Source organism: Puntigrus tetrazona, unplaced genomic scaffold (genome assembly GCF_018831695.1).
Source record: "Puntigrus tetrazona isolate hp1 unplaced genomic scaffold, ASM1883169v1 S000000005, whole genome shotgun sequence".
Lineage (NCBI taxonomy): Eukaryota > Metazoa > Chordata > Actinopteri > Cypriniformes > Cyprinidae > Puntigrus > Puntigrus tetrazona.
The window spans coordinates 372,723-383,938 of NW_025047685.1; the positions used below are offsets into that span (position 1 = coordinate 372,723).

General features: G+C 39.0%; 1 protein-coding gene across 1 annotated transcript; it reads left to right on the forward strand.

The window, feature by feature from the left end:
- Positions 1 to 2,706: 2,706 nt before the first annotated feature.
- Positions 2,707 to 6,895, forward strand: bambia (BMP and activin membrane-bound inhibitor (Xenopus laevis) homolog a). Its single transcript, XM_043229461.1, has 3 exons — positions 2,707 to 3,127; positions 4,829 to 5,110; positions 5,995 to 6,895. The coding sequence occupies exons 1-3, from the start codon at positions 3,052 to 3,054 to the stop codon at positions 6,420 to 6,422; spliced, it is 786 nt and encodes a 261-aa protein (XP_043085396.1). The 5' UTR covers positions 2,707 to 3,051; the 3' UTR covers positions 6,423 to 6,895.
- Positions 6,896 to 11,216: the final 4,321 nt, after the last annotated feature.

Sequence of the window (11,216 nt, forward strand, 5' to 3'; positions counted from 1 at the left end):
ATGTCTGTGACGACATCAACATCTCAGAAAGGTGCATATAATACATATAGTCTAAATTCATTAATTAATTAAGTTGCTAAAACGAGGTGGATGATAGAGTAAGAAGTATAATAACAATAGGTCTACATTAAAAAGATAAGGTTGACAATAGTTGACAACTAACAAAGCTTGGATACAAAATAAGAAACAGCCTATAAAAACACATAAACGAAGATGGGTGGTATATGTTATTAAAATAAGGTAGAGGGGTGATAGAAAATACGATAACACTGAATTAACTAAAATACTACATGGTGATAAAAGAAATATAAACAAAGTAAGTAACCCTTTATGCACTTTACTCTTAACATTTTATAACAACACCTTAGGGCTTAAAACAAGTAGGGGTTTAGAATAAGAAATATAATAGTTATATAATACATTAGTTTCAATAAAGTTACCACTTGTGCACTTTTGGAAATATAAAAAAAACCTTTTAATTGTTTAATTAATCAGCAGAATTATAAAAGAAAAGAAATGTTAATCGTTTAATTAATCAGCAGTCATCATGTGCATTTTTTTTTTTTAATTTTGAAATAAATTATTACATGGTCATTTTTATGTGCTTGAAAATATCAGCAGAGCGTCTTCACTTCTCTCTGATGTTTTGTTAACGCTTGCTTTTGGAAACGGGAACGCTGGGCTTGAACATAAAAATGCACATTTTCACAAGTGGACACAAGGGGGCAGCACCTGAGCGTTCAAGAAACGCATTCGTTTGAAACGTTAACGGATATGTTTTAAGACGAGGAAGAAAAAAAAAACACTTGGTGGCCGACTTAACTACGTACGAAAAACGTCCCGTTTGCTAAATGGTTGTAATGTGCTTAAGAACATTAAGATTGATAGGCTTATTATGTTTCCACATCATCGTGTGACTCCTCATAACTGTTAGGAGCGGATTACTGCTGAATAGTCATCATTCATAGCGAAATTACTAAACATTGAAGGTAATATTCTGAATTGGCTGTAGGCGGGTAGAAAAGTGCATGTTTTTAATCAAACGAGCTCTCCGGAGCAGTAGAAGTATCGGTTTGATGTTTGGTAGGGCAGTTTCTCAGATGGGTCTGTGGAGGTGTGAAACTCGCCATTTGAAGGGAGGACTGCTTTTGAGCTGGCGCCTCTGTGAAATTACCAACAATTAGGATAATTGCTGTCAATCCGGTAATTTCTGTAGGTCTCTGAATGTGTCCCCTGAAGCGGAATGGCTTGTCTTTAGCCTTTGACACTGAATCGATGGCCGTCTATCAGATGTGAGCGTCTCCCAGTCTGTCTCTCATCATCAAACACTTCCCTATCTCCTGCGCCGTCCCTCACTACCTTCAGCCGCCATAATAAACCACAGTGTGTGTGTGTGTGTGTGTATGTATATATATATATATATATATATATATATATATATATATATATATATATATATATATATATATATATATATATATGTATATATGTATGTATATGTGTGGTTTTTTTTACCTCCCTATTATATATCCATTAATCTCGCCACAATAGATTATTAATGAACTAAACAGCATATTAGCCTACTTAATTTTCCAACAAAGGATTCTGGTGATTTTTGAACAGCTCTTGCATTTGATAGAAAAATGTAATAAAAAAAAAAAAAAGGTGTAGGGGCAAAAATAATCTAAATTGATTTTTAAATTAACACTGTAATATTTTCACTTTTCAAATAAATGAATAGAGTGCAAAAAAACATAGTCCAAAATAGTGCAAGAAAGTGCACAAAAGTTATGTTTTTTCAAATCAACATAACCGAAAGGTGATTTAATTAGCCTACTTTAATAAAAAAAAAAAATATATAATTATATATATATATATATATATATATATATATATATATATATATATATATATATATATATATATATAAAAAGCCAGCTGTTTGATTTGTGGGTCTAAATGTTTGTGTAAATAGCCTACTGCATCACTAGACTCGGTTATATTTGTAGAACGTCTATTTGTTTATTTATGGTTCAAGGTTGCCCAAAATGCCTTCAATTGTGAAGCGCATGCCCTGACCGAAGTGCTCAACACATTAGGGCGGGTAGGGCAGTTGAGATATCGATCGTTGTGCTCTGTGTGTTTTGCATGGGATTGTCTGGGGGGTAATTGAGTGTCACTGTCTGTCTGTGTCGTCTCGCTGGCGCCATGTGCCTCTTTGGATTGCTAATTTCTCCAGCCGACCCGCCTACATCCACTCTCCGCTGCAGGCCCGCAGTATCCACCTCCAGCAGCCCGGCAGACGCTGTCGTACAGCTGACGAAGCGGAACATAGCTTAAAGCGTTTCTAAAAGATAAAATGAATTAAAAAATAAACACGATTAACCCTACCCTCGGGGACAAACACTGAGATCATAAAGGTTATGTTATCATATTCGTTTATATTTAGCAATGCCAGCACCAGTTTTAATAACCATTACGCTATTATTAGATATTGTTTCTCGCTACCTGCCTCATCGTGCGATTCTGTCTCAGCATCTGTAGGCGTAAAGACAAATTGTATGACCGCTGCGTGAACCAATACCAATGCCAATAGGACGGTGTGTGCAAATGAGCCAAAAAAAACAGACCAATCAACGTTCACGTGGGCGTGGCCACACTGCCCCAAAAGCGATCCAGTGAAAGTTCCCCGGCCAGTGAGCCGCTGCTCCGTGGTCGAGGATAGTTGTCCGAATCTCATTTCTTTTGGATTTTTCTTTGCATTATTTCACAAATCCGTTTTGTGTGTGTTTCTTATATATTTATATATATATTTGGATTGGTTACGCACGAGGAATGTTTTTTTTCTCTCCTGAGTTCGGATCTCAGCGGTTCGGCACTGGTCTCTGATGGAACGAGACACAGCCTTTCTGTTCCCGTTTGTTTTTGGATACACCGCAGCCCACGGATCCCCGGGAACGCAGCAATCAATGTAGGACATATGTAACGAGTCCTCAAACCATTCGGAGGGTCTTGCCACAGGGTATCAAGACAAGGAAAAAGCAGCTGTAAATGGATCGCCATTCCAGCCTTGTTTCTCTCTGGTTTCAGCTGGAACTTTGCGCGATGGCTGTTCTTCTCACGAAAGGTAAGACTGAGATCGCTAAAAGCGCACGAGACCTAACCCCAAGAGCAGCCCTCGAAACAAAAAAGGTTTACGTATTTATTTGTCTTACACCACTAACTTGCCGACCGTGTTTGCTGAAGAAGAAGAAATACGTCTCTGTTTTAATTAACGCTACTAGTTAAACTTGTTAACAAAATGTAAAAAAAATCTGTGCTGCAACGACCTTTATAACTTTATCTGCATTCGGATTTAGTCGTCCATTTTCAAATCTAGCGTTTCAGAAATGCTTTCAGTAGGCGGACAAAAAAAAAGAACAAGACAATTCTATCCAAAGTATGTTTCAGTTTAAAACGTGTTGCTAAATTCTGGTTGACACGCTGACGTGTTCCAAAAACCTTCTTAATCTATTTTGGCTGTCTAATAATTGCTTTATAAAACGGTCGTTGAGCTCCAAGACACAGCTATATAATTTTCTGGGCACTTGTTAAACTTTGATTTGCCACACTCGCCAAGAATGGAGCGATACAGTCGCATTATTAAATAAGCACCACCGTCAGAGATAAAATGAATAATAAACGCGTTTGGCCTTAACTGATAAGAACTCGAGCGATTTCTTGCAGCTAATGAGATGACATGTAACCCCAGCTTTGGACAGTGTACACAAGCGGCTTACAACAACACAAAGGCCATGTTTATTTGTGTTCGTGTCGTGGTGTGTGTTTAGTGTTTCGTTTCGCGTCCACGCGCTTTGGTAGTTTGTCGGTAGGTGATAATGATGAACCGACTGACCACCGGAATAGCCTACAATTTATCCGTAATATATTTGTGTCTTTAATATGTTCGACTTTAGTTGAAACTCCAGATGTGATGTCAAGCAGAGTTTCAGTCACTATTCGCCTTCGTTGTATTAAGTTGCAAAAAATATGCTGTCGGCATCTCGTTTTGTGTTCTACATATAAAAGTAGGTCATACAGATATAAGACAGCGAGAGCGCGAGTAAATGTAAGATTTTTCATTTTGAGGGGAACTGTCTCTTTAAAAGTTGCCCTCCGATTTAATGCCAGGTTTGACCACAAGTGAGTTTGCGTGCAAACTGAAAAAGGAGTCCTGCTCTCACCCCCTTTACAAGTTTCCATTTGGGTTGAAAGAAATTGACTTTGGCAAACAAACCACTACTTATAAGCTACACGGTTCCTGTTTTATAAGAAAGACTAAAAGGATCCTTTGCATGAAAAGCCGTGACACAGTTACAGCGTTGAACAGAAACTGCCGCATATTAGTGCTCTGACACAAACACTAGTCACAGCGCTGTGTTAGTCCTCTTTTCTGCCTTTCTCTAACACGACATAAAAAAGTAGTTCAGTTGTAGTAGCTCAGTTTCTCTAACATCCTCTTTGGTAAAGTGAATGCTATCCTGGTAATAAAAAGTTAACCAGTCGAGGTACTTGAAATCTTAGTAATAAAGCACAGAGTAATTCTCTAATAAAATGCTCAATTTCTCTTGGAATGGATGTGGTGGGAATTTCAGCATTCCCATGCAACGCCGGGCAAAATTTCAGTTGCAGTTGGTGCTGGTTTAAAATGTTAACGCAATTAGTGTCAAGAATCCTTGGAAAAGTTTCCTGGAAGTCGATCAGGACGGTTGTTTTCTGATTTAAAATATCCAAAATGGTGCATAAACGTCAGTTATGTAGATTTTTACATGTCTTTTCTGTTTTGCAGGAGAGATCCGGTGCTACTGTGACGCGCCGCACTGCGTTGCCACTGGATACATGTGTAAATCTGAGCTCAACGCTTGCTTCACCAAGGTCCTGGACCCACTGAACACAAACTCACCTCTAACACACGGCTGTGTAGATTCGCTATTAAACTCGGCAGACGTGTGCTCCAGCAAAAACGTGGATGTTTCCAGCGGAAGCGCCTCTCCTGTAGAGTGCTGCCACGATGATATGTGTAACTACAGAGGTTTACATGACCTCACGCACCCTCGAGGTGACTCGACAGGTAAGATACACAAATCTGGCTAGCGTATGACTTCTGTAAGGGTAGTAGTAGCATTCGATTGTATGTTAGCTGTTCGCTTTACATTTAAAAGAGATAGATCGCGCGGAAATGACAACTATTTACTTGCCATTTAAATCTGTATGATCAACTTTCTTTAGTGGAACATTAATATATATTAAAACGCATATGTTTTGGTCTCTGAAATGATATTGTAATTGTGCAGGCAAAAGTAATTCTTTAGAACATGCCCTTCTTGTTCCACAGAAAGGTTTAGAATGACACGAGGGTGAAAAAATTATCACAGAATTGTCACTTTTGGGTAAACTATCTGTTAACCTTTATATTCCTGCTTTAGTACAGAGTGTCTGGCGTTGAATAGGACACAATGATTCCTTTATGCCTAGATTTTCTTTTTTTTTTATCTAATCGAAGGAGGTTGCTATCTTTACTGATGTCTGACGTCAATCCTGTGCAAACATGGACCCTTGTGACACGTACTTTAGTATCAGAAATACACGTGCGCATTGACTTTTACTGTTCTCACGGCTCCAGGCCGATATTTAATGGTTTCCAGTGCAGCGCAAGTTTGCGGGTAACTGGCAGTTTACCTTTTAGCACTTGGATTCAGATCACATACTTTTTATTGCACGTGGATCATGAAACGTTCCCACTGTGCTGGAATGTGCTTCTCACAGCGTCCTTTTGACAGACGGCTCAAAGCGCATAAATATAATCCCGTTTAATGAAAAAGGTGCACTGAGATATTAAAGAGTGGAACAAGTATAAACGTAACGCGTTATCGTAAAACCTCATGCTGTTTCTTCATCCCCTGAGCTCCAAATCTCACTTTGTTCTCATCATGCTCTCTCTCTTTCCCTATCTAGACCGATTCTACAGCTCCAATCAGAACCTGATCACGAGGGTGCAAGAGTTGGCATCCGCTAAAGAGGTGTGGTTCCGGGCGGCGGTGATAGCGGTTCCCATCGCGGGCGGGCTTATCCTGGTTCTGCTGATTATGCTCGCCTTGCGAATGCTTCGTAGCGAAAACAAGCGTCTTCAGGCCCAGCGCCAGCAGATGCTGTCTCGCCTGCATTACAGTTTCCATGGACACCACCACGCCAAGAAAGGCCACGTGGCCAAGTTGGACTTGGAGTGCATGGTGCCGGTAACGGGACATGAGAACTGCTGTCTGGGCTGCGATAAGCTGCGGCAGACGGAGTTGTGCACGGGAGGAGGAAGCGGAGGCGAACGTCTCCTATCTCTCGTGCACTGGGGGATGTACACGGGACATGGCAAGCTGGAGTTCGTATGACTACTCGGAGCTTCCTTGTTAGGGCACAAAAGGGTAACTGTGTAGTTTGCTGTCGTAATTTTATTATCGTCCTGCTCGGCGTGTTATTTTATTGTCTCCATGGAGAGCGAAGAAATTTCAAGGACGCAAATTTTTGTGTTTTCTCAAAAGAGCACTTTACTTGAATTAGAATGGCCGGTCACTGTGGGGCTGTGGTGAATATGAAACGGGCGGAGCTATGGACTGCAAGCCCCGCCCCTTCCCCGCCGAGCCGTGTCCTGTGGATCCTGGAATGACACTGAAGACTGAAGGATTCGCAAAGAACGGTCTTATTTTGCACATTTGTATAAAACGGACTAGATGACTGTGGGATGGTTGGAAAGCTGCATTCGAAAGCAGCTTTTTTGAAGAATTTTACACTGACACCAGGGTACAAATAAGATTTGTTGTAGTCAAATTGTATGAATAAAGGCACCAATCTTGACTGTAACAAATCACATGCCTCTGCTTATGATTTCATGAATCGGACACATTTGTAATTGCATTTTTGCCTTTATTTAGCTCTGCGTGTGTGTGTGTGTTTGAGTGAGGAAGGTTAGTCAGTAGCAGGGATACTGACACAGGGGCCTTGTTCTAAAGTAGTGCCCTTCATCTGACTGCGTCATCTCTGAAACCCCTCCAAAAGGGACACATTACATCTCTCTGGCTCTCGGCTGCTCTCTTGGGATTAATACTGGAGGTAGAGCGAGTATTTATTTAGTAAGTGAGGGAATGTCGGTAAGCTGTGAGTTCAGAGTCCTTCGCCTGCACTCGCCGAAAACAGTAATTCCCTTGTATGCACTCTGGCTTGACTTTACAATCCACAAATCACAGGCAGATTTGAGAACTGTGAAACTTTTTTGACCTACTTTGAAAATATGCTTGCAGCTTTACTTCTTTTTTTTGAAGTGTCCTTAAGACCAGCAGCAATTGCTAACATTCCTCTGTGATATTGTTCATTGCAGTGGACGTGTACAGCACAGGCTCCGTGTGACGTCTTATTCAGTCTCCTCCGTTTTGAGCTTTATTTGTGGATCATTTTGCTAATGTTTATTTAAAACCGACATACATAAGCTTATGTCAACAAGGCCTGCGATCAGTCAGCTACAAATTATCGGTATAAAATTAGAGAAGTTGCTATAGTATGTGAGCAAAGTCATCAGGTTTTGTTCCGATGCAATAACATTAAAACTTAAGTCAAAATGACCACAAAACAAAAAGTATTAAAAGTTAAGTTAACATTAATTTGTCAAAGGCAAAAATAAAAAAGCTGTAGGTTTATTATATGGTGTGTTTCCACTCTACACACTAAATGTCTGAATGCATTGGATAAAAACATAAACTGTAGCTGCAAAACAATGTTTTAGAAAAAGTTAGATTTACAGAAATAGAAATAATGTTCAAAAATTAAGACCTGAAATGGTGACACTTTGTGGTTTGTAAAAGCTTAGTGGCGTAGTTAATGAAAATATCTGAGTTTTGAGGCGTTGCAGTATTGGCTTTGAAAAGTGAACCTAGTTCTAGGGGTCACCGAATATGAACAGTTCCAAATGTGTGGGTTGAAAATGTTTTCGCTGAGTCACATAACTTGAGTTGAATAAAGTATATGTTTTCTTGATTTTGAAGATCTACATTTGCAGTGTTTCAAAACTATCAAATCAAGCTTATTTGTACTGTGTTTATACAGTACACGGATTCAGCTTTACAGAAAGCTATATGCGGTACTAACAAGATTTAAAACGCATTCCTTCGAAAATAACAAAGCCGCAAAGACATGATAATATTGACTTTAGTTGATTCGGCATTACCCTGTCCCTGTCCAAAGCTTGTCGTCCTTTCTGCAGCTTCCTCTCGCGTCTGTTCTCTCTTTTTCTCTCTCTCGTGTGTCTTAGCTGACCTTGCTGTGTATCAGGACCCCGGGAAGACGCCATTAGCTGGCGGACCACTTAACAGGCGCTAGCATTAGTGAGCTTAGCCTCCCCCTGGACTATTAGCGCTCGGTTAATGATAACAAAAGCCTGAGAGTTCGGACTAGCTAATGATCTCATTGCGTTCTCAGCTTCACTCTGGCCAATCATCTGCTCCTGAGATGAAATGTGCTTTAGTTAAATGTCTCTGCAAATAACTTACTTAAATGTTACTCGCTTGGTGATTTTTTTAATTCTATTTTTACTTTATTGCTTAGTAATTGCAGTTCTGACTGACTGTATTTGCATTTTTTTAAAAAATGAAGAATCTGTATACGGGTTGTTTTGAATGAGACGCTGTCAAGTTTGTCCACAAAAAAAACCCAAAAAAACATAAAAGCAGCATGTGGTGTGTTTGCATCAGTCATTGCCTTGGCAGTAGTCAGTCTGGCCGTTTGTATTGACATGCAAATTTAACAAGGGCACCGGCTGAGCCTCCTTTACAAGCTTAATTTGTTTTGAATTGACTTCAAACTGCCATTGCTTTCTTCCTATTCAGTAGTGCAGTTTTATTGAGGCCCCCTCCCCATGTAGCCTCTGGACACAGTCCCTTTACATAGATAATATTCGATTTTAAAATGTAAATCATTTAGTGGCCCCGAGCCGTTGTTAGAAACAATCCAATAGTTACTGTATGCCATTAGCCAATTAAGTTAATAGCTCGTTTGATTACGTCAAGTATATCTGCCAAAAAAACATGCATTTTCTTTGTCTTTGGTATGTTCTGGATTGTCATAACCATCAAATCATTTCTCGCATATTTTTACTTATTCAAAAAAAAAAATCGTGCTGAAGGTCTTTTCCTTTCCTCGCTTGATTATTTATTAGTTCTACCAATGAAATAAACCAGGCCGCTCCCAACAAACAAACACAACATGTCATCCCACGTTGCTTATTTATGCAAACAGAATTTGGGAGGAACCGGTTGTCATGGAAATCAAGTGACAGTCATGTACTGGACACAGAACCTAAATATTTGAACGACTCGAAGAGCCGAGAGAAATGCTTTGAAGTTCACGAAACACAAACCGGAACGATGTCCTCGTGTACCTCTCAACTCTAAACATTTACGCAAATGTCAAGATTACGTTTACATCTAAAAATAATAGTGTAAATGTCACTACCTATCAATCTATCTATCTATATCAGTTCGTCCGTCTTCTTTTCAGAAGATGCCTATTCTTTTTCTGTACAAAAGGCCTTCCAAAGATGGCAGTGACCCCACTCAGTATGGACCAATGGACTCAGATTTATCTCGGTCAAGCTTAAGGGGGAGATTTTGGCCCCTGGGATCGAGCGTGTGGTGATGAAGAAGAGATTGTGGAAGCAGGAGCAGATGGGAATGGATTTGTTGTTGCTAGTCAGCAACCAGTGTATTCACCCTTATTCTGTTTATTCTGTAAAAAAGCTCCAAGAATCCCTATAGAAGAGATCGCACAAATTAACACCTTGCTCTAGTTTACCTCCGAACACAAAGGTCCGACCTCACCTGATTTTGAGTCAGGATGTTTTCGTCACTGAGGTTGTTGTGAAGTTTAGGCAATACTGTTCATCTCGACTTGGTGGTTGAAATGTCCTCTAATGAATTTGAGTGGGAGGGAGGAAGGAAAATCATCAAAACAAAGGTGAGAATGGAAGAAAGAGTTTATAAAAAAAAAAAGCTAAAGATTGCGTGCATGCTCGAGACTAATAATGGATTTCACAGACAGAATTGGCTCCTGGCCCGAAAAGCCTCTTATCTTTTTTTTTCTTCTCCTCTTTTTAAACTGTGACACACACCCTGATTTGGCAGCCGTAGCCCGAGGCCTCCTGCAGAGATATAATGTGTGTGTATTGTGAGCGCAGAGCCCTGGATTACAGCACTGAAAGAAGAGTAGTCTGTGTCTCTGGGTCTTCTGTCTTTGCTATGCTGCCACTGAAAAGCGCCGACATTGATGCACCCCAATGCTTCCTTTTGGCCATTCAATACATTTTTTTAGACTGTAATAACATGAAAACTAAGCCTGTTGACTAGGCTTTTTAACTATTAATGTATTTTTTTTATTATCGATTATTACAGCAAGGCTGCATTAATGTAATTGCACAAGACAGCAAAGACATTCATGCAAAACATTTTTAGTCCAATTTTTGTTTTTTTTTAACTTTCTGTTAATCAAAGAATCCGGAAAAATAAGCATCGCATCCCACAATTATTTTAAAGGGATAGTTTCCTCAAAAAGGAGAATTCAGTTAACATTTATCCACAAGTTGTTAGAAACCTATTCATTTCTTTTTTAGAAAATGGTTCGTAACCAAACAATTGCCATTCATTTTTATATAGGGAAAAAGTAGCATGAAGGTCAAAGGCTGCCAGAAATAGTCTGGCTCCCAATATTATTGAAAAAATGTATTTGTGTGGTGAACAAAATAATAGTTTTTTTTCCCATGAAGGAGAAAATTATGACAAATTGTCAGTTTTGGATGAACCCTTCAATAAGAACAACAGTTTTCAATACTGGTCGTTTATAAGACATGTTTCTTGAAAACCAAATCATTAAATCATTTGACAGAAATTAAAGGCTGCTGAAAATTCAGTTTTGCCATCACAGGAATAAATTACGGTAAGACTTCAGTATAAGGAGCAATTCTCTCATTGTTTATTAGCATGTCTATTAATAACATATTGGCTATATATATATATATATATATATATATATATATATATATATATATATATATATATATATATACAAATATATAATATTTAAATGCTTGGTTAAATGCTTGGTAATTATTATTTTGAAATATATACAAATGTGTATATATATAT

Bases quoted from the DNA above. Each gene is read 5' to 3' on its own strand.
- bambia (XM_043229461.1), top strand. From the start codon at position 3,052: ATGGATCGCCATTCCAGCCTTGTTTCTCTCTGGTTTCAGCTGGAACTT. The intron at 3,128-4,828 runs GTAAGACTGAGA...TCTGTTTTGCAG, and splicing joins GGCTGTTCTTCTCACGAAAG to GAGAGATCCGGTGCTACTGT. The intron at 5,111-5,994 runs GTAAGATACACA...TTCCCTATCTAG, and splicing joins CCCTCGAGGTGACTCGACAG to ACCGATTCTACAGCTCCAAT.